This window comes from Trematomus bernacchii, unplaced genomic scaffold (genome assembly GCF_902827165.1).
Source record: "Trematomus bernacchii unplaced genomic scaffold, fTreBer1.1, whole genome shotgun sequence".
Taxonomy (NCBI): Eukaryota; Metazoa; Chordata; class Actinopteri; order Perciformes; family Nototheniidae; genus Trematomus; species Trematomus bernacchii.
This window is the reverse complement of record NW_022987609.1, coordinates 2153735-2173965: the sequence shown is the minus strand read 5'-3', so window position 1 is coordinate 2173965 and position 20231 is coordinate 2153735. Positions and strand designations below refer to the sequence as shown.

The 20231-nt window shown below is 42.4% G+C and overlaps 2 protein-coding genes across 2 annotated transcripts; both read left to right on the top strand.

Moving 5' to 3' along the window:
• The first annotated feature begins 1036 nt into the window (after positions 1-1036).
• On the top strand, positions 1037-6061 carry LOC117483546 (G-protein coupled receptor 182-like). The gene is made up of 2 exons (XM_034131913.1): positions 1037-1232; positions 4462-6061. Exon 2 carries the CDS (start codon positions 4465-4467, stop codon positions 5533-5535), a length of 1071 nt encoding a protein of 356 aa, XP_033987804.1. The 5' UTR covers positions 1037-1232; positions 4462-4464; the 3' UTR covers positions 5536-6061.
• A 3183-nt stretch (positions 6062-9244) lies between these two features.
• On the top strand, positions 9245-12033 carry LOC117483545 (G-protein coupled receptor 182-like). The gene is made up of 2 exons (XM_034131912.1): positions 9245-9438; positions 10479-12033. Exon 2 carries the CDS (start codon positions 10482-10484, stop codon positions 11568-11570), a length of 1089 nt encoding a protein of 362 aa, XP_033987803.1. The 5' UTR covers positions 9245-9438; positions 10479-10481; the 3' UTR covers positions 11571-12033.
• The last annotated feature ends 8198 nt before the right edge of the window (positions 12034-20231 follow it).

Genomic DNA, 20231 nt, shown 5'->3' with positions numbered 1-20231 from the left:
TTATGGGAGAATTACTATTCTTGTGGTACTACTGCCTTATTAGGCCCATATTGAGCAGAGCATATTAAGACCAAAACTCATGTACTACAACAACTTCCTTACTTGCAATAAATAAGCACTAATTAGAGGGTTATTGAGGAAAAACTCTCAACTAATCGCTTATTTCTTGTAGAATATGGTCATGTAGAATAAGGCATTAATAAGTGTTTTATAATGACTAATAAAGAGCCAATATACTGCTAATATGCATGTTAATTAACAACTAGTTGATGGTTAATTTGTGTACCTTAAAGGTAGGGTAGGTAATTTTGTAGAAACCAGCTCGAGTGCGCTAGAATTGGAAAATACACAGCCGGAAGAAATCTGCCACTTCCTTAGAGAGCCCCTCCTCCAACACACACGAACGTGCACATGACCAATGAGGGCACGAGATAAGTTTGTGCACAGATGGAAGGCTGACAGGCAGGTAGGCCATCCAGTTATTTTAGCCGGGCCGGCTCAGATGATTGGTCGTGCTTTTTACAGTACTACGGCTTCCACAGATGACATTTTTTTATGGATTTTTTGTCAAAGCACTTAAGATATTCATTGCTATCGGGATGTTTAGAGCATTCAATGGAATATAACAAAAAGTGTATCTCGAGCCGGTTTCTCAAACTTACCTACCCCACCTTTAATATAAAGTGTTACCAATTTTTTTGTTGTTGTTATGAGCAATAAAATTAAGAACGAAATCATTTACGTAAATTTGAATAAAGGAATTCAATTCAATAGTGACGAGAAGCAGCAGAAAATGGCAACACCCAAGTTTCTATGTCCTATTCTCACATGAGTGTTGAATATACATTTTGAAACACATGTTTATATTGTATAAAACCTGTGTAGGCGTTCCTGGATTTCTACACCACTCCCCACTACCAACTGAGGATGTCCTGTCAAGTGTGTGTGAGTATGTGTGTGTGTGTGTGTGTGTGTGTGTGTGTGTGTGGTGTGTGTGTGTGTGTGTGTGTGTGTGTGTGTGTGTGTGTGTGTGTGTGTGTGTGTGTGTGTGTTTTAATGATAAATGGGAGGGTAGAAGCTCCTGGCTGCTTGATTGCTCAGATATCTGTTAACATCAGAGCTGGAAGGAGTCATCTGGTGGCTTCAGGCTTCACTCAGAAACACAGCGAGGCCTCAGGAGGGACCCTCACCCTAACCCTCTTCATCTACACAACGCGCCTCATCACAACAAGGTACAGTAGAGTCCAATTATATATCTTTTTGTGATGTAACAACTTGTTTCCAACATACATTTTCTAAATAAAAGGGAAAGCCTACCCATACGAGGTCAAGGTCTAACTTTTATGGCAAGCCGATTTAGCTTTTATTCATTTCTGGAGGATATAAAAAAAAATCAATTCTTACTAGTAGAATGCAAATTCTTGATATCAAAAATGCAATTCTTACTAGTAATAATGTTTATTTCTGTTATCAAAAATATAATTTTAAATAGTTCGAATGCAAATTCTTGATATCAGAAATTCAATTGTAACTAGTTGTAATGTGTATTCTTGTTATCAGAAATGCGGTTTTATCTAGTGAGATTTGCATTGTTTTTCTCATTCATTTCAATGGGAGTTGGAATTTGAACTAGTTAAAATGCCAATTTCTGATATCAGTAATTCATTTGTTACTAGTTACAATTACATTTGAACTAGTAAAAATACCAATTTCTGATATCAAGAATTCAATTTCAACTAGTCGAAATGCCAATTTTTGATATCAGAAATACAATTTGAACTAGTTCAAAATCCTTTTTTGATATCAGGAATTCAATTGTAACTATTTATAAATATAAATGTAATTATAACTAGTAGCAATTTAAATCCTGATGTCAAAACTGTACACTACAGTAATAAAAAATGTCTTGATATTTAGTCCTTTGTGAGTACAACAGCGTTCCTAAATATGTGCAGTAGTCTACTCTTTAAAGGGCCATCGTGCAGTATTTCGGGGAACAATACGCAGAAATGTAATAAATTATACAGAACTATGTTTATATGAGTGTATAATATAAAGATAGGGGAAAGGGTCCTCATCATGGAGTCTGAATACATGTTGCACCACCATGTTCCTACAGTACATTGGTTTAGAAAGGACAAATAAAATGCTCTCTACAGTGTATACCTGAAGTTGTTCTCCGACATGCTTGTAAAGCTGCGGTAACACCAGCCGCCTCCTGAAATGTATTGCTTTTAAAATATTGCTATGTGGCCTTTAAACTAGGTAAAGTTGGTGAAAGATCTCTCAAAGGGACGGGTTAGCCTTTATTCAGTTTGGCTGCAATCTGCAACCAACCCACTGCTCCTTTGAATGACAAAATGTGCAATGAGTCAGCAAGTATAACTTATAAACTAAACCAAATATTTACTCACAGCACCTCAAAGTGAGACATTTATAACTTCCATTTGTCGTTTTTGCTTTTTCTCATATGTTGAGGCTTTAATATCCGACTCTCAAACTACTTTTTGTAATATTCCAACCCAGCACGTCTCCCACCCTCCTCCTGAGTTTCTATTGTGTAACATAATAATAATACATTTGATTTATATAGCACACTTTAAAGACAACGTCATCTCAAGGTGCTTCACAAAGCTATAAGGAACAATAAGTAAAAAGTTATCTAAAGGAGCATATTGGATCAAATATGGCAATATAAAAATAAATAAAAATAAAAGGTTAAGAGCATAAAAGGTTTAAAAATAAATAAATAAAGTAAAGGACAGTCAGTAAAATGCGGTGTGGAACAGGTGGGTCTTGAGGCATTTCCTAAAAACTGAGAGTGATGCTGAGGTCCGTATGTTCTCTGGAAGCTGATTCCACAGACGTGGACCCAGGGAGGAGAAAGCACGGTTTCCCATGGTGACTAGTTTTGTCCGCGGGACAGCCAGGAGATTGGAGCTGTCTGACCTGAGTGTGCGTGAGGTATGGGAATGTTTTCTGATTAGCAGTTCCTGTAGGTAGGTGGGGCCAGTGTGGTTGATGGCGTTGAAGACCATTATGAGGACTTTATAGTTGATCCGGTGGGTTACAGGGAGCCAGTGGAGTGAGTGAAGGATGGAGGTGATGTGCTCTGATTTTGTGAGTATCCGGGCGGCACAGTTTTGAACATATTGTAGTCTCTGAATGGTTTTTGCTGGAATGCCTGCAAGCAGAGAATTGCAGTAGTCAATGCGGGAGGTGATGAAGGCATGGACCAGTTTTTCTGCATCCGGTTTGGTGAGGGAGTGTCGCATTTTGGAGATGTTTCTTAGGTGGTAGTATGAGGCTTGGCAGACCGTCTTTATGTGTGCTTGGAATGAAAGGGATGAGTCCAGTTTCACACCTAGGCTCGTTACAAGTGGGGAGAGGGGAATGGAGTGGCCATTGATGCTGATATGAGGGATATCAGTTTGTTGTGTTTGATGTGGTGTTCCAATCAGAATGGCCTCTGATTTGCTGCTATTCAGTTGGAGGGAGTTGTTGCTCATCCAGTGGTGTAAGTGTTCCAGGCATCTTGAGACATTTGAAAGTGCCAGATGTTTATCCGGGGCAGTTTGGAAATAAATCTGTGTGTCATCAGCATATGTGTGGAAGCTGATGTTATGGCTCCTCAGTATTTGTCCCAGGGGCAACATGTAAATTAAAAAGAGCAGTGGCCCAATGACTGACCCTTGGGGTACACCAGAGGTGACACAGTGTGTGTCGGAGGTGCCTTTTCCAAGACGGACATATTCCTGTCTTCCTGTGAGGTACGAGTGGAAAAAGTCCAGAGCCTTGCCAGCGATTCCCACCTCCTGGAGTCGCCGACACATGATGCGATGGTCAACAGTGTCAAATGCTGCACTTAAGTCCAGCAAGATGAGTAGGCTTGGGGAACCAGAGTCAGCCGCCATCAGCAGGTCATTTAGAACCCTGACCAGAGCTGTTTCAGTGCTGTGAGCTGGTCTGAAACCAGACTGGAAGGTTTCATAGAGCTCATGAGTATGGAGATGTTCGTGAAGCTGAAGGGCAACAACTTTTTCCAGAACTTTTGCTAGAAAAGGCAGGTTTGAGATGGGGCAGTAGTTTGTGAGTACCTCAGGATCCAGATTGTGCTTCTTCAGGACAGGTCTGATGGCTGCCAGCTTGAGGGAGGGGGGGGACCTCACCACTCAACAAGGATTTGTTAATTATGATGGTGGCAGTTGGAATAATGGATGGAGAGCAGGTTTTCAGTAGGGAGGTGGGGATAGGATCAAGGGCGCAGCTAGATGAGGTCATAGCTGAGATGATTTTTGAAAGCTCAGCTTGCGTGACCTCCGTGAAGCAGTTTAGGGTTGGTGCATTTGATGGAGCAAGTACAGGATGTTGTGGAGAGACAGGTTAATCAGATTAACCCCAGAATAAAACTGAACTATTTCCAGTTATATGAAACAGTTTTCCCTCTGCTTTTCACTCCAGACCATGAGCGCTCACGAGGACAACGCCACGCTGGAATTCTTCGACCACTGCCCCACCTACCTGGATTCTGCCGAAGACAACCGGCGCATCGCCCTCTTCCTCATCTACCTTTTCATCTTCATGGTGGGCCTGCTGGAGAACGTGCTGGTCATCTGGGTCAACTGGCGCCGACGCCATTCTGCCAACGGGGTCCTGTTCTGCATCCTCAACGTGAGCCTGTCGGACCTCATGGTGATCGTGACCATGCCGTTCTTCATGATGGAGGTGACCATGGACAAGGTCTGGCTGTGGGGTCGCTTCCTCTGCAAGATGACCCACCTCGTCTACGACGTCAACTCCTACAGCAGCTCCTTCTTCCTGGCCCTCATGACCGCGGAGCGTTATCTGTCCATGACCAGGCCCTCATTTCCCGCCTTCTTCCCCGTGCTGGGCCGCCGCCGCTGGGTGCTCTGCGGAGGCCTTTGGGTGCTCTCCTTGTTCCTGGCGCTGCTGGAGAACGTCCACTTGGATCTTCTGGAGTGGGACGAGCCGGGCTGCTACATGATTCCTGAACACAACGCCAGCGAGTGGTTTTACACCCTGGGTTTCCTCTTTCTGGTCTTCCAGTTCTTGGGCCCCGCCGCCGTCATCATCACCTGCAACGTGCTGATTGCTCGTGCGGTTCGGACGGCGCCGGATGTTCAGGGCCGGCGGGACGTGTGGCTGGTTCACGTTTACTCCCTGGTGTTCGTCCTGTGCTGGTTGCCCTACCACTTCGTCATGTTCCTGGTGATCGTGGATGACATCAACCACTCCATCTTCAGCTGCAACACGATGGAGGTGCTGTACTTCTCGTTCAACGTGGTGCAAAGCCTGTCTCTTTTTCACTGCGTGGCAAACCCCATCCTCTACAACTTCCTCAGCAAGAGCTTCCGAGACAACCTGGTCAACACCGTGCTGAGCCAGTTACCCAGAGATGGAGCCGGGAACCAGCTGGGAGCCGGGACCAACGCTCCCAACGGAGGAGGGGGAGACCCGGGGAAGCAACGCAAGTTAAGTAACTCCAGCACCAGCCAGTCCGATGTTGGATCATAAAAAAAAAGAAGCTGGGATGAGAAAACTTCCCGAGAAGTTTTCTTGGAAAGATTTGACAGAACTGAATGGAGATTGTGCAGATCATCTCACTCTGGTCAGAGACTCATTGTGATGTTTGTTACAGCCTCACTCTCATAATCCATTTCCTGTTATGTTTTTTTTTTTTTTTTTAACCATGTATCTGATCACAGAGGAAGGCAGGAAATGTTTAAGTGCTTTTTTTGTTGCTGTTTAAAGCTGCTCAATTCCCACAGGAACTCATGGCAGTCTCTAAGGTCTCCTGGCACAGAATAACCGTGCCACAGCAGGAATGTGTGAAAACAAAGCTGATCGTGCCAGATAATCTTCATAAACATCTTGTGTTTCATTTTCAACAGATAAATCATTACTTAATTCTTATTTATCTGTTCCAGGATGCTGCTGTAGTCTAAATTGTCTGTAATATATAATAAAACTTAATAAAACACTGTTTGCGTTTAAGCTGCAAAACCTGAGCTTGCACTTTATCACAAAGAGCAGAAACGAGCTTTCGGGACGTGAATGTTTGGAAGCTTACGTTTATTTAGCTAAAGAGACATTTTGCTGCTCTTGTACTTAGTTATCTCCCTTCTCACAGTCTTTATTACATTTACTTCCATTGCTGTCCATCTGGAATGTGTCACTTTCAACAGTTTAAATGATAAGGAGGCAGAAAAAGGAAAAGGGGATGTTCGTCCACACATGGCACAATAGCAGGAAGAGACCGCGGCTTTTAAAAAGGGCAAAGGTCACGTGCCCCTGGAAGCAGGAGGTTCACAAAACTGCGCACATCTCTGCAAGTTCATCACTGGAAATCTGATGATGGGTGTTTTTTTGTGGTTCAGGACACTCTAAAAGGTCGTTAAAAACAGATAAAAACATCATCAGGGGGTGATAATAGTCTTCCAAAAGGCATTTATTTAATTATTTTTAAGAAACCATATTTAAAAAAAGGCCACCATTCAAACATAGCTTGAAAAACAGATATGTATAAAGGCAAATTACAGTTACACTGCCATCATAAATATGAGGTAAGACCAGGGGCGTCGCCTGGACCTGAAAACATTTGGGGCTTAGCCCACAGTGGCGGCGGCACTACAGTGGCATTTTTCACTGCAACACTCCCCACATGCACACACACAGTACACCCACGACTGTTACAATGAAGGCTCGATAATCAGCTCACGGCATATAGGCAGGGGTAAAGTGGTATTTTTTATGAGTGGGGGGCTCACCTCCTCTAGGGGGGTCCGGGGGGATGCTCCCCCGGGAAGATTTTTTTTTAAATATTGAAGTTAAATGCATCAATCTGGTGCACTTTGAGAGCAAAATGAAGAGATCTATGGATACCTCTCTCAACACCCATATGAAGCAGAACTGTAAACAGATGTACTTTTTCTTTATGGATATTTTACTAATCACTCCCCTTTTAAACTCTATTCTTGTTTTACTGCCATATAGTATTTCATAACTGTTTTTCCTTTATTCTCTTATTTATTTTATATCTATAATGATCATATGAAGGTGTGCCGCGGAAATAATCTTTTGAATAATTTGTGACCAAACCGTTTGAGACCCACTGAGATAACTTAGACTAAAGTTATGTATCTAAACACTCAGAGAGTCCTTTAGCTCACCTGAGTCTCTCAGTCTGAGAGGAGAGGACTCTCCTCCAGCTTCTTGTGGAACAAACAGCTCCTTATGTCCGTTAGTGCAGCTAGCTAACCAGATGCTAACAACACGGTCCATGCTGGCACCATCCCTCCCTCCCCCTATCCCCCTCTCTCCCCCTCTCTCCCTCTCCCCCTCTCTCCCTATCACACTAAATGCGCTATTGCCACACACACACACAGAGCCGAGCTTGAATGACACAAGCACACGTTTATTTCCATGCAACTCTCTGATTGGTCTGGTGTCATGCCTCTGTTGCATTCACTGAACACGGGAAATTACAGTGCTGCCGTCCTCTCTTGTGTCATGATGAGGTTCACGTAAAGCACGGTTAATGTATTATATTATTGAGGGAGAATTGTCCGGGGCTACAGAAAAAACATTCGGGGCTAAAGCCCCGGATGCCCAGGCCAGGCGACGCCACTGGGTAAGACACATATCACACAGAAAGGTGATGGGCATTTAAATATCTCTACAGCACGCTCACACGCTCTAAACAAGTGAACACAGCATGTGGCTAAAATGCACATTCTAAAAGCATATAGAAGGAAACATTATTCAACATAAAACAACACGTTTCATGATTCAATGACAAATAAAAAGCACTCTTAAGTGGATGGTCATGCTGTACCTGTGGTGTCAAAAATGTAACTTCAAAAAGTGTGAAAATAGTGACTGCAACTCTAGGAAAATAATTGATATGCTACAATGAGGTGCTACTTTAATAACAGTGTAATTATGAACCACTGACATAAAAACCTATCCGCATATTAACCTGTTAAGCCCGAGAGACCCCGGTACCGGGGCACTGCCGCAACATCTTGCAGGAAACAGTGTCTGAGGGCATGTTCATTTATTAAACTATGAATGTTTTATATCCATGTAACGGGAAGAAACTCATCTAACTGATCTTTTTTTTTTTTTTCAAAAGAAAACTCACAATGCTAACACTGAGCCTCTGAATTAGCAACGAACGAAAAATGCTAACACCTTACTGCACCGAAAATCACTCACAAAACCTTATTATTTATCTTTTCTCGACATCCATGACATCGTTTCACATCGTGAGGTGACACAGAATCGATGGGTACCCTCATTATCACTGAATTATACGAAATGTTGACGTTATAAGCAAAAACGGACATCAAAACAGGTGACGCGAGGTAGCTAAAAATGCTAACATTTTTACCTTGGCTCTGTAGTCTCTCCAAAGTGGTCTTCAATGGCATTAAAATGATAAAAACGCTGCTGAAGTTAATCCATAGGTTAATCCAATGTGTCTGTGTCCCTTTGAAATGATTTCTGATAATCCACGAACAAACAGATGGATAATCCATGCTTTTAGGTTTCTAGATGTCAGAGCTAGACTGTAGCTTCACTCTAATGCAAAACTGCATGCGCAAAGCCCTCACCTTTTTCTTTCACAATGAGTGTGTGTGGGGGACTCCCCCTTCGATTCTATTGGCTCTAACGGTCAGAAAGAGGTGTCAACCATCAAAATCGACCAATGGGTTCCAGAGATATGAAAAAAAAACAATTTCCACCCAAATCACCTCAGAGGTGGAGTGGTTTTGGCTAAACCTCTCTAAAAAGGTCAAATGTCACTTGTTTTGCATCAATCTTGATACAGGGTACTTATTATATGTTGTACTTTGGATTCCTAAAGCTTTTAGTCTACCTTACCATCATCCAAAGGTAGTTTTCACTATAAGTAAAAAATATACTATATGTTGAATATACATTTTGAAAACACATGTTGTATTGCATAAAACCTATGGAGGCGTTCCTGGATTTCTACACCACTCCCCACTGAGGATGTCCTGTCATGTGTGTGTGTGTGTGTGTGTGTGTGGTGTGTGTGTGTGTGTGTGTGTGTGTGTGTGTGTGTGTGTGTGTGTGTGTGTGTGTGTGTGGGTGGGTGGGTGTGTGTGTGTGGTGTGTGTGTGTGTGTGTGTGTGTGTGTGTGTGTGTGTGTGTGTGTGGGTGTGTGGTGTGTGTGTGTGTGCGTGCGTGCGTGTGTGTGTGTGTGTGTGTGTTAATGAGAAATGGGAGGGTAGAAGCTCCTGGCTGCTTGATTGCTCAGATATCTGTTAACATTAGAGCTGGAAGGAGTCATCTGGTGGCTTCAGGCTTCACTCAGAAACACAGCGAGGCCTCAGGAGGGACCCTCACCCTAACCCTCTTCATCTACACAACGCAGCTCTTCACAACAAGGTACAGTAATATATTTGTTTGTGATGTAACAACCTGTTTCCACCATACATTTCTAAATAAAATGGAAAGCCTACCCATTCAAGGTCAAAGTCTAACTTTAGCTATTCAAGCCTACACATCTTGCAAGAGTTTTGCAAGTCGAGGGTTACCATCTAGACATCAGACTGTTAGTGGCATTATGGGTAATGTAGGCGTCATGTTTTTCTTAGAGAGAAAAAATGCATGTACACTACAGTAATAAAACATTTCTTGATATTTAGTCGTTTGTGAGTACAACAGTGTTGCTAAATATGTGCAGTAGTCTACTCTTTAAAGGGCCATCGTGCAGTATTTCGGGGAACAATACGCAGAAATGTAATAAAATATACAAAACTATGTTTATATTAGTGTATAATATATAGATAGGGGAAAGGGTCCTCATCATGGAGTCTGAATACATGTTGCACCACCATGTTCCTACATTTGTTTAGAAAGGACAAATCAAATGCTCTCTAGACAGTGTATTTCACGCTTTAATGCTACCTGAAGTTGTTCTCCGACATGCTTGTAAAGCTGCGGTAACACCAGCCGCCTCCTGAGATGTATTGCTTTTAAAATATTGCTATGTTAGGGATGGCTTTTAAACTAGGTAAAGTTGGTGAAAGATACAACGGTCTCTCAAAGAGACGGAATAGCCTTTATTCAGTTCGGCTGCAATCTGCAACCAAAACACCAGATGTCGCCAAATCCAACACACTGTTCCTTTGAAATGACAAAATGTGCAATGAGTCAGCAAGTATAACTTATAAACTAAACCAAATATTTACTCACAGCACCTCAAAGTGAGACATTTATAACTTCCATTTGTCGTTTTTTGCTTCTTCTCATATGTTGAGGCTTTAATATCCGACTCTCAAACTACTTTTTGTAATATTCCAACCCAGCACGTCTCCCACCCTCCTCCTGAGCTTCTGTTGTGTAACATAATCAGATTAACCCCAGAATAAACCTGAACTATTTCCAGTTATATGAAACAGTTTTCCCTCTGCTTTTCACTCCAGACCATGAGCGCTCACGAGCACAACGCCACGCTGGATTTATATAATGACACATTATGGTTCGTCCACTGCACCATCGACCTGGATTCTGTCGGAGACTACCGGCGCATCGCCCTCTTCCTCATATACCTTTTCATCTTCATGGTGGGCCTGCTGGAGAACGTGCTGGTCATCTGGGTCAACTGGCGCCGACGCCACTCTGCCAACGGGGTCCTGTTCTGCATCCTCAACGTGAGCCTGTCGGACCTCATGGTGATCGTGATCCTGCCGTTCTTCATGATGGAGGTGACCATGGACAAGGTCTGGCTGTGGGGACGCTTCCTCTGCAAGGTGACTAACCTCGTCTACGCGGTCAACTTCTACAGCAGCTCCTTCTTCCTGGCCCTCATGACCGCGGAGCGTTATCTGTCCCTGACCAGGCCCTCGTTTCCCGCCTTCTTCCCTGTGCTGGGCCGCCGCCGCTGGGTGCTCTGCGGAGGCCTTTGGGTGCTCTCCTTGTTCCTGGCGCTGCTGGAGAACGTCCACGTGGATCTTCTGGAGTGGGACGAGCCGGGCTGCTACATGTTGCCTGAACACAACTTCACCGAGTGGTTTGTCTCCGTGGGTTTCCTCTGCCTGGTCTTCCAGTTCTTGGGCCCGGCCGCCGTCATCATCACCTGCAACGTGCTGATCGCTCGTGCGGTTCGGACGGCGCCGGATGTTCAGGGCCGGCGGGACGTGTGGCTGGTTCACGTTTACTCCCTGGTGTTCGTCCTGTGCTGGTTGCCCTACCACTTCGTCATGTTCCTGATGATCGTGGATGACATCAACCCCTTCATCTTCAGCTGCAACACGATGGAGGTGCTGTACTTCTCGTTCAGCGTGGTGCACAGCCTGTCTCTTTTTCACTGCGTGGCAAACCCCATCCTCTACAACTTCCTCAGCAAGAGCTTCCGAGACAACCTGGTCAACACCGTGCTGAGCCAGTTACCCAGAGATGGAGCCGGGAACCAGCTGGGAGCCGGGACCAACGCTCCCAACGGAGGAGGGGGAGACCCGGGGAAGCAACGCAAGTTAAGTAACTCCAGCACCAGCCAGTCCGATGTTGGATCATAAAAAAAAATAAGCTGAGATGAGAAAACTTCACGAGACGTTTTCTTGGAAAGATTTGACAGAACTGAATGGAGATTGTGCAGATCATCTCACTCTGGTCAGAGACTCATTGTGATGTTTGTTACAGCCTCACTCTCATAATCCATTTCCTGTTATGTTTTTGTTTTTTACCATGTATCTGATCACAGAGGAAGGCAGGAAATGTTTGAAGTGCTTTTTTTGTTGTTGTTTAAAGCTGCTCAACTCCCACAGGAACTCATGGCAGTCTCTAAGGTCTCCTGGCACAGAATAACCGTGCCACAGCAGGAATGTGTGAAAACAAAGCTGATCGTGCCAGATAATCCTCATAAACATCTTGTGTTTAATTTTCAACAGATAAATCATTACTTCATTCTCATTTATCTGTTCCAGGATGCTGCTGTAGTCTATATTTCTGTAACATATAATAAAACTTCATAAAACACTGTTTGCATGTAAGCTGCAAAACCTGAGCTTGCACTTTATCACAAAGAGCAGAAACGAGCTTTCGGGACGTGAATGTTTGGAAGCTTAAGTTTATTTTGCTAAAGAGACATTTTGCTGCTCTTGCACTTTGTTATCTCCCTTCTCACAGTCTATTACATTTACTTCCATTGCTGTCCATCTGGAATGTGTCACTTTCAACAGTTTAATGATAAGGAGGCAGAAAAAGGAAAAGGGGCACAATAGCAGGAAGAGACCGCGGCTTTTAAAAAGGGCAAAGGTCACGTGCCCCTGGAAGCAGGAGGTTCACAAAACTGCGCACATTTCTGCAAGTTCATCACTGGAAATCTGATGATGGATGTTTTTTTGTGGTTCAGGACACTCTAAAAGGTCGTTAAAAACAGATAAAAACATCATCAGGGGGTGATAACAGTCTTCCAAAAGGCATTTATTTAATTATTTTTAAGAAACCATATTTAAAAAAAGGCCAACATTCAAACATAGCTTGAAAAACAGATATGTATAAAGGCAAATAACAGTTACACTGCCATCATAAATATGAGGTAAGACACATATCACACAGAAAGGTGATGGGCATTTAAATATCTCTACAGCACGCTCACACGCTCTAAACAAGTGAACACAGCATGTGGCTAAAATGCACATTCTAAAAGCATATAGAAGGAAACATTATTCAACATAAAACAACACGTTTCATGATTCAATGACAAATAAAAAGCACTCTTAAGTGGATGGTCATGCTGTACCTGTGGTGTCAAAAATGTAACTTCAAAAAGTGTGAAAATAGTGACTGCAACTCTAGGAAAATAATTGATATGCTACAATGAGGTGCTACTTTAATAACAGTGTAATTATCAACCACTGACATAAAAACCTATCCGCATATTAAAGTTATAAAGTTACAGACTCAATCGGAGTAGATAAATATGATACACTGCCATCAAGTGGTTGCTTTTTATCTTAGTTCAAAGAGACACCTCAGACTCAATGAACAGCATCTGATAGATTATATATGTCCACTACGCACTTAAAGTATGTACCTTCCCGGATATTCTGGAATAAGACCCAAATATATATATATATATATATATATATATTTATTATTATTTTATATATATATTGGCTATATTAAATATTTGTATTTATTTGTATTCTTACCTGAAGAGAATGAGGTTATGTGTTTGTTTGTATTTTGTTGTGTGACCAAGCCGACTGTTTGTCTTGTTGTTGTAATGTATCATATGTTATGTGATCTGCACAACTGTAATGTGACACTGTCAATCACAACCGCTCTGTCATCTCTGTTTAATTTGTGTACGAAAATCAATAAACAAAGTTTATAAAAAAATTAAATAAAGTATAAACATGTTAAAGAGGTGACGTAATAAATGGATAAACATAAAAGTAATGTGTGATTTTTAAGATTTAGCAATCCAAAAGTTCAATATTCTCCTACTTTTTTTTCCTTAAAACTCGTGATAAACTGAATATCTTTTTGGTTTTGGTTTGGAAAATACACAAACAATTTGATGATGTCACCTCAGAATCAAAATTTACTTTAAAATAAATGTTTTGGCATTTTACATCAGCAAAAAAAGATAAATAAAAATATACAATAGTTCCAGCCCTAACAGTGCTTGAATTGGGCCGGTACTCACCGGCACGCAGTACCGGGACTTCTGATTTGTACCCATCTGGTACCGTTACTTCTTACTGAGTACCGGCACGGTGCCGGTACGGCGGTACTCAGTACCAGAGCCGGCCCGACCCATTAAGCGACATAAGCGGCCGCTTAGGGCCCCGCAGCCACTAAGGGTCCCCTAGCAACAACAACAAATAGTATGTGTGATTTTTAAGATTTAGCAATCCAAAAGTTCAATATTCTCCTACTTTTTTTACTTAAAACTCGTGATAAACTGAATATCTTTTGGGTTTTGGTTTGGAAAATACACAAACAATTTGATGATGTCACCTCAGAATCAAAATTTACTTTAAAATAAATGTTTTGGCATTTTACATCAGCAAAAAAGAGAAATAAAAAATATACAATAGTTCCAGCCCTATTCTATTGATAGCAGTTTGTGGTCCACGACAACCAGACACACAGGAAGTGTCAGCGAAGCGAAGAGGAGCTCGTCAGGCGTCCACAGTGGGCAGCGGTTCTTTAGAGTGATCGTTGTACACAGAGCCGGCCCGACCCATTAAGCAACATAAAGCGGCCGCTTAGGGCCCCCTTATCTCAGTACACCGTCGCCGTGATAAGTATGTTTAATTAATTTTGTTAATATGCCTAGATTGCCTACTCTCAAAGTCATGTATTATATTATTGAGTCAATAATATAATACATTAACCGTGCTTTACCTGAACCTCATCATGACACTAGAGAGGACGGAAGGATTGTAATTTCCCGTGTTCAGTGAATGCAACAGAGGCAAGACACCAGGCCAACCAGAGAGTTGAATGGAAACTAGAAAATGCATTTCCTGCAGAAAATGCGTGCGAATGCTGTAAACTGTGAACATTTGTGGCTGAATTTAGCTGAAAATGCAGAAAAAGCTGAATTATGTTATTAGCTGAATGGTAGCTGCTTTTAACTACAGAGACCAAGTCAGTGTGTTGCTGAACTTAGCAGAGAAATGCAGAAAAGTGAAATGATTTTAATCAAATTGTTACAGCTCAAATGCATTGCAATGACTTCCATGTTAAAAAAAGACTTAAAAAAGCTGAATATTTTAAAAAGTATAACATATTTTGAAAAAGTTGAAAGTTTCCCATCATGTGTTGAAAAGGCTGAATAGTTTGATATTTGAATGGTTCCTGCAGCTGGAATTAGGCTGAAGGAGTTAAATAAAGATATTACATGCAAGTCTGTCTGTCTGTCTGTGTCTCTGTCTGTCTGTGGGCATGTCTGCTCTGATTAGATGCTGCTTGTAGCTACAAAAACCAAGTATGTGTGTTGCTGAACTTAGCGGAGAAATGCAGAAAAGTGAAATGATTTGAATCAAAATTGTTACAGCTCAAATGCATTGCAGAGTAGGAAAAATAGTGAAGAAGCTTAATATTTAAAAGAAAAGGTTTAAAAAAGGTATAAACAACAACATTGATAGCCTCAATGTCCTGAAATAGCTGAATAAGTTAAAGGTGGGGTAGGTAAGTTTGAGAAACCGGCTCGAGATACACTTTTTGTTATATTCCATGGAATGCTCTTAACATCCCGATAGCAATGAATATCTTAAGTGCTTTGACAAAAAATCCATACAAAAATTTCATCTGTGGAAGCCGTAGTACCGTAAAAAGCACGACCAATCATTTTAGCCGGCCCGGCTAAAATAACTGGATGGCCTACCTGCCTGTCAGCCTTCCATCTGTGTACAAACTTATCTCGTTCCCTCATTGGTCATGTGCGCGTTTGTGTGTGTTGGAGGAGGGGCTCTATAAGGAAGTGGCAGATTTTCTCCGGTCGTGTATTTTCAAATTCTAGCGATCTCGAGCTGGTTTCTCCAAAATTACCTACCCCACCTTTAATAGTTTAATGGTTTCTGCAGCTGAAATTAGGCTGAAGGAGTTAAATATCAGATGTAAGTAGTATGAAGTCTCCATCAGACAGAAAATAATAGGCTGAGACAGTCTGTTAAAGTCCAGTCTGTCAGTGTTGTTTCTGTTCCTGAGCACCTACTCATAACACCCAATCATAACACCTGTGTGTGTGTCCAGAGATCAAAGACAACCAACTGCAGCACTGAGTCCCATAAGAATGCATTGAGGAGTATATCTGACAATTTTGCCACCTGTTCAAAAACGAGAGAGAGAGAGAGAGAGAGAGAGAGAGAGAGAGAGAGAGAGAGAGAGAGAGAGAGAGAGAGAGAGAGAGAGAGATGCGGCTTTCACACCAGCGCTTTTCCCTTTCTAGCTCCGAGCTGGAGCTTTTCTGGTTCAGCTCCGGTTTCCCTTTTCTGCTCCCGCTCTGTTCACACCGCCCAGAGCTGCCGCTGCTGCGTCATGACATCACCGCTTACATCGCTGATTTTCTCCCCAACGGAGCTCACAACAACAACAACAACAACGGGGGACTGCGTCGGGTCGATGATCATGTTGCTTTTAATCATACGAAGCCAGATTAAATTAAATAACGACTTCTCCAACCTTATACTTTTCTCCAGAGTGCCGTGGTTCATTGTTTATTAATGTGTTTCAGCGGCACTTACCGACCGCTGCAGTGCTGGCTGCTCTTCCACGGGAGTTTATTCTCCCGTTAGCTCCGGGTTAGCTCACACGGCTCTAAAGTATTCACTGTCTGACTGTCACACAAGCAGCTGATACATATCCCCAATTCCCCTTAAGTGAATGTGTGTCAGTCTGAATTGACGCTGTTTGGCATCACAACGCTGTTATGAAAGTTTCTCTGGTATAACATGGGTGATGTTAGCATAGCCACCGAAGCTAAACTGACTACTTGCTAAGCCGTTTTCTACAGGCACATTTTACCGGCGTATTTTTCATTATAATTCTACTTGTGATAGTCGGACATGACAACCTGTGCAGCCCATGTATTGATTCCATACGATAGCTGCTATAATAAAAAACAAAACGTCTGCCTGCTCTCCACAATGATCAATAACAGCGAACGGATGGTCAAAGTAAGGGACAAATACACAGAATCACACGAAGCCTGGTTAGTGTTGCCTTTATAAAGTGTGTTTTTTTTTATAAGTGTGTGGTTGCCTTCTAGTCACTTTGCTCAGCGCTACTGCTTATAGGCAGGCATGACGAGACTCTTCAGTCGACCCATGTTCAGGGGAGGTGGGTTTACTTTCCTGCACGCCTCGACGTAAGAGAGACGTAAGCGACGCCGCCTCTAGCTCCGAAGCTCTTGCCTCTAGACCGACAATTTTTTGGAGCTGGAAGTGAACCGCATTCCGGAGCTATGAGGCGCTGCGGTGTGAACAGGAAAAAACTGTACTTTTCAGGCTCCAGCTCCGAGCCGGAGCTGAAAAAGCTCCGAGCCGGAGCTGAAAAAGCGCCGGTGTGAAAGGGGCAAGAGAGAGAGAGTCTGTGTGTAAACAGCATTCGCACTAATGCACAGTTAGAACTGACTGAGCATGTCAGTTGGAGTGATGACATCATCGTGTTCCATTACACAGGTGTTTATAGTTGAGCTAACGAGCTGCCTAGAGATCAAAGGTTTCCATTGTTCTGAATGAGAGATAAACCTCTTACTTGTGAACGTTTTGTCGAAGAACCGTAACAGATATCTGTGAAATTTCAAAACGTGAAGCATGTCAAGGATGTTGAGTATCTGAAGTGTAATTTTTGTGTACTTTCGGGTTAATAATGTGGCCTTTTTGGCAGTTTAACTAAAGGTGTGCGGCTGCTGCTGTGAGGAAATATCAGCCTGAAATTACAATGGGGTTTAATGGAGGCATGTTGAACGTTTTTGTCACTTCATGCCCTCAAGAGGCATTTTGTTTAATATTTTTTCTTAATTTGTTTTTATTATCCAACCTAGGAGAGGTTTTCCTACGTTTGTCATGAAAAATTATGTCTGAGGAGTGTAGGGTTTGGGAATTATGGCAGGTTTAAAAAAAAAATGTGGGAGAATTTCAAGCACTCTTCCACTCTGTTTTGAGATCAAAGCACTCTAGACTTAACGAGCTGCTCCATCCACACTAATGTTAAAATCTGAAGAAAGCCTCTTTACCAAGCTCCAAACTAAGTTAAATATCTCAAGAAGTGTAAAAGATATGAAGAATCTGAATAACGACTTTTATAGCTGAAGGTGTTGTGATCATTTGAAAGTTGGAATGAAGTGTCTAGCTGAAATTATGTGGAAGGAGAAGCATTTGGTGCAAAGTGTAGGAAAAGAGGATTTGAAGGCATCTCCCATTGACTTCAATGTTAAAAAAAAGAGTTTAAAAAGCTGAATATTTCAAAAAGTATAAAGTATTTTTTTAAAGTTGAAGGTTTCCCATCGATTCCTGAACAGGCTGAATAGTTTGATATTTGAATGGTTTCTGTAGCTGAAAGTAAGCTGAAGTTATGGAGAGCCAACGTATTGGTGAAATAAGGGGAAGAATAAAGAATTGAAGTACTATAGTGGAATGCTGTGGCACAGGTACCTATCCTGTGAGCGGTGATAATGTTTAAAATAAACTGTCAGTCGGACTCAGAGTTTTTGAAGATGGACATAAGAACATTTTTTCTTAAAAAAGACGACAATTCTCAAGTGGTGGCTCACACAACAACCCCAGAGCCACCACTCGAGCCAGGTAAACAAGGTATGTAAATGTCAGTAAACTTCCAAGTTATGCGAACATGTAAGCAAAGCATAAATTACAGCTACGTTGACGTTACTTTGAATCGCGGGGGTAAGCTAAACCGTTAGCAAGTAGCTATAGCTAGCCAGATATATTAAATAAACACTTTGTCATACAATCTAAAAGTAATGTTTTTTAGCGTTACCTGGTGATTTCAAAGAAAGCTCTCAGGGAAATGTTGACTTACTGTTCGACATGAAGCTAGAAGCTACCTTACAGTACACAGTTGATCCTGAGTCCTGTCAGTTAAAGTGTTTCATACTGTAGTTAGCTTAGCTAAGCATCAACCTAGCACTGAAATATATGGATGTTATGTGACAGTATTTCTGAGAAAAAGTCAGCTGAAATGGTGGCATAGTTGCCACTGCTTTACGTGTCGACAGCATGTTTGAACGTATTTGCAGCAGTAAATGTGGCTGTTTGGCCACTGACGTTGCCATAACAACACCTGAATTTAAATGTGCAACCTCTTTTTGTGACAGATTTTTGCATGAAATTATCATTCTTCTGAATGATATTCCTATTGACAGCTAGTTTCTATGTGAACATTATGAGATGGACAGCCAGAGAGAATAAATGAAAAACAGTTATGAAATACTATATGACAAAACAAGAATACAGTTTAAAAGGGGAGTGATTTGTAAAATATCCATAAAGAAAAATCTGTTTACAGTTCTGTTTGAGATGGGTGTTGAGAGATGTATCCATAGATCTCTAAATTTTGCTCTCAAAGTGCACCAGATTGATGCTTTTAACTTCAATATATAAAAACAATTCTTCCCGGGGGAGCATGCCCCCGGACCCCCCTAGAGGAGGTCAGGTCCACGGTGTTTACATGCTTATTTATACAATATGTGTGCTTATGCTAACATCATAAGACAAAAGTTGCTTCCGTGTTGTGTGTAGTGAGAACGCGCTAGAGTGAGGTGGGCCCACAAGCCAAAGCTCGCTCAGGGCCCCCAAAAGTCTAGGGCCGGCCCTGCCTCTTCCTCCTCTCAGCATGAGGTTGTGAAAATGAGCAACCTGGGTTTGGCGATGGATGAGCTTCAGCTTGCCAGATACGTTTTTTCAAGGTTCCATCCACAGCCTGCCCTCGGGGGTCCTGACCAACGGGAGCGCGGGTCAGGCGAAGGGGGTCGGCGCAGCGGGGGTCCGTGGTAAATAGTACCGGTGTCGCTACTGTGGCAAACACTCGGGGGAATTCACCTACCATATCCAATATTGAACTTTTGGATTGCTAAATCTTAAAAATCACACATACTACACATTTGTTGTTGTTGCTAGGGGGCCCTTAGTGGCTGCGGGGCCCTAAGCGGCCGCTTATGTCGCTTAATGGGTCAGGCCGGCTCTGGGAAGAGGCAAGGCACTCCAGAGGCTGGTCAGCTTTACGTTTTCCAAACCAGCCCGGGACCACCCCCTCCTCCACCAGGGGTCTCAGTGCTGTGCAAGCCGAGGTGGTACTGGAAGGAAGCAGTGCAGCTCCTCCACTCCTGCCGAACCTCCGTCTCCATCCCCGTCCGACCCGACTCTGAACGCCCTCAGCGCCAGACGCTCCCGCTCTTTCGCCGGAGCTCAGGTCGGAAGAATTTCATTGCCATTACACTGTAACTTTGTGCATGACAATAAAACCTTTGAATCCTAAAACCTTTGAATCATGTGGCTGCAGGCAGGTATCAAAATACCTCTCCATGATACTGTCAGATGTCTTATGTAAACATTCACCAGAGTGACACAACTACAAGTGTTCTTAATAATCTAATAATATTGTTTATGTGGCATATATTGGCGGCAAATTACTTTTATTTGAAAATTATTAAACAATTTATCTATTATCAAAATAGTTGCCTATTCGTTTTTTTGTGTTGA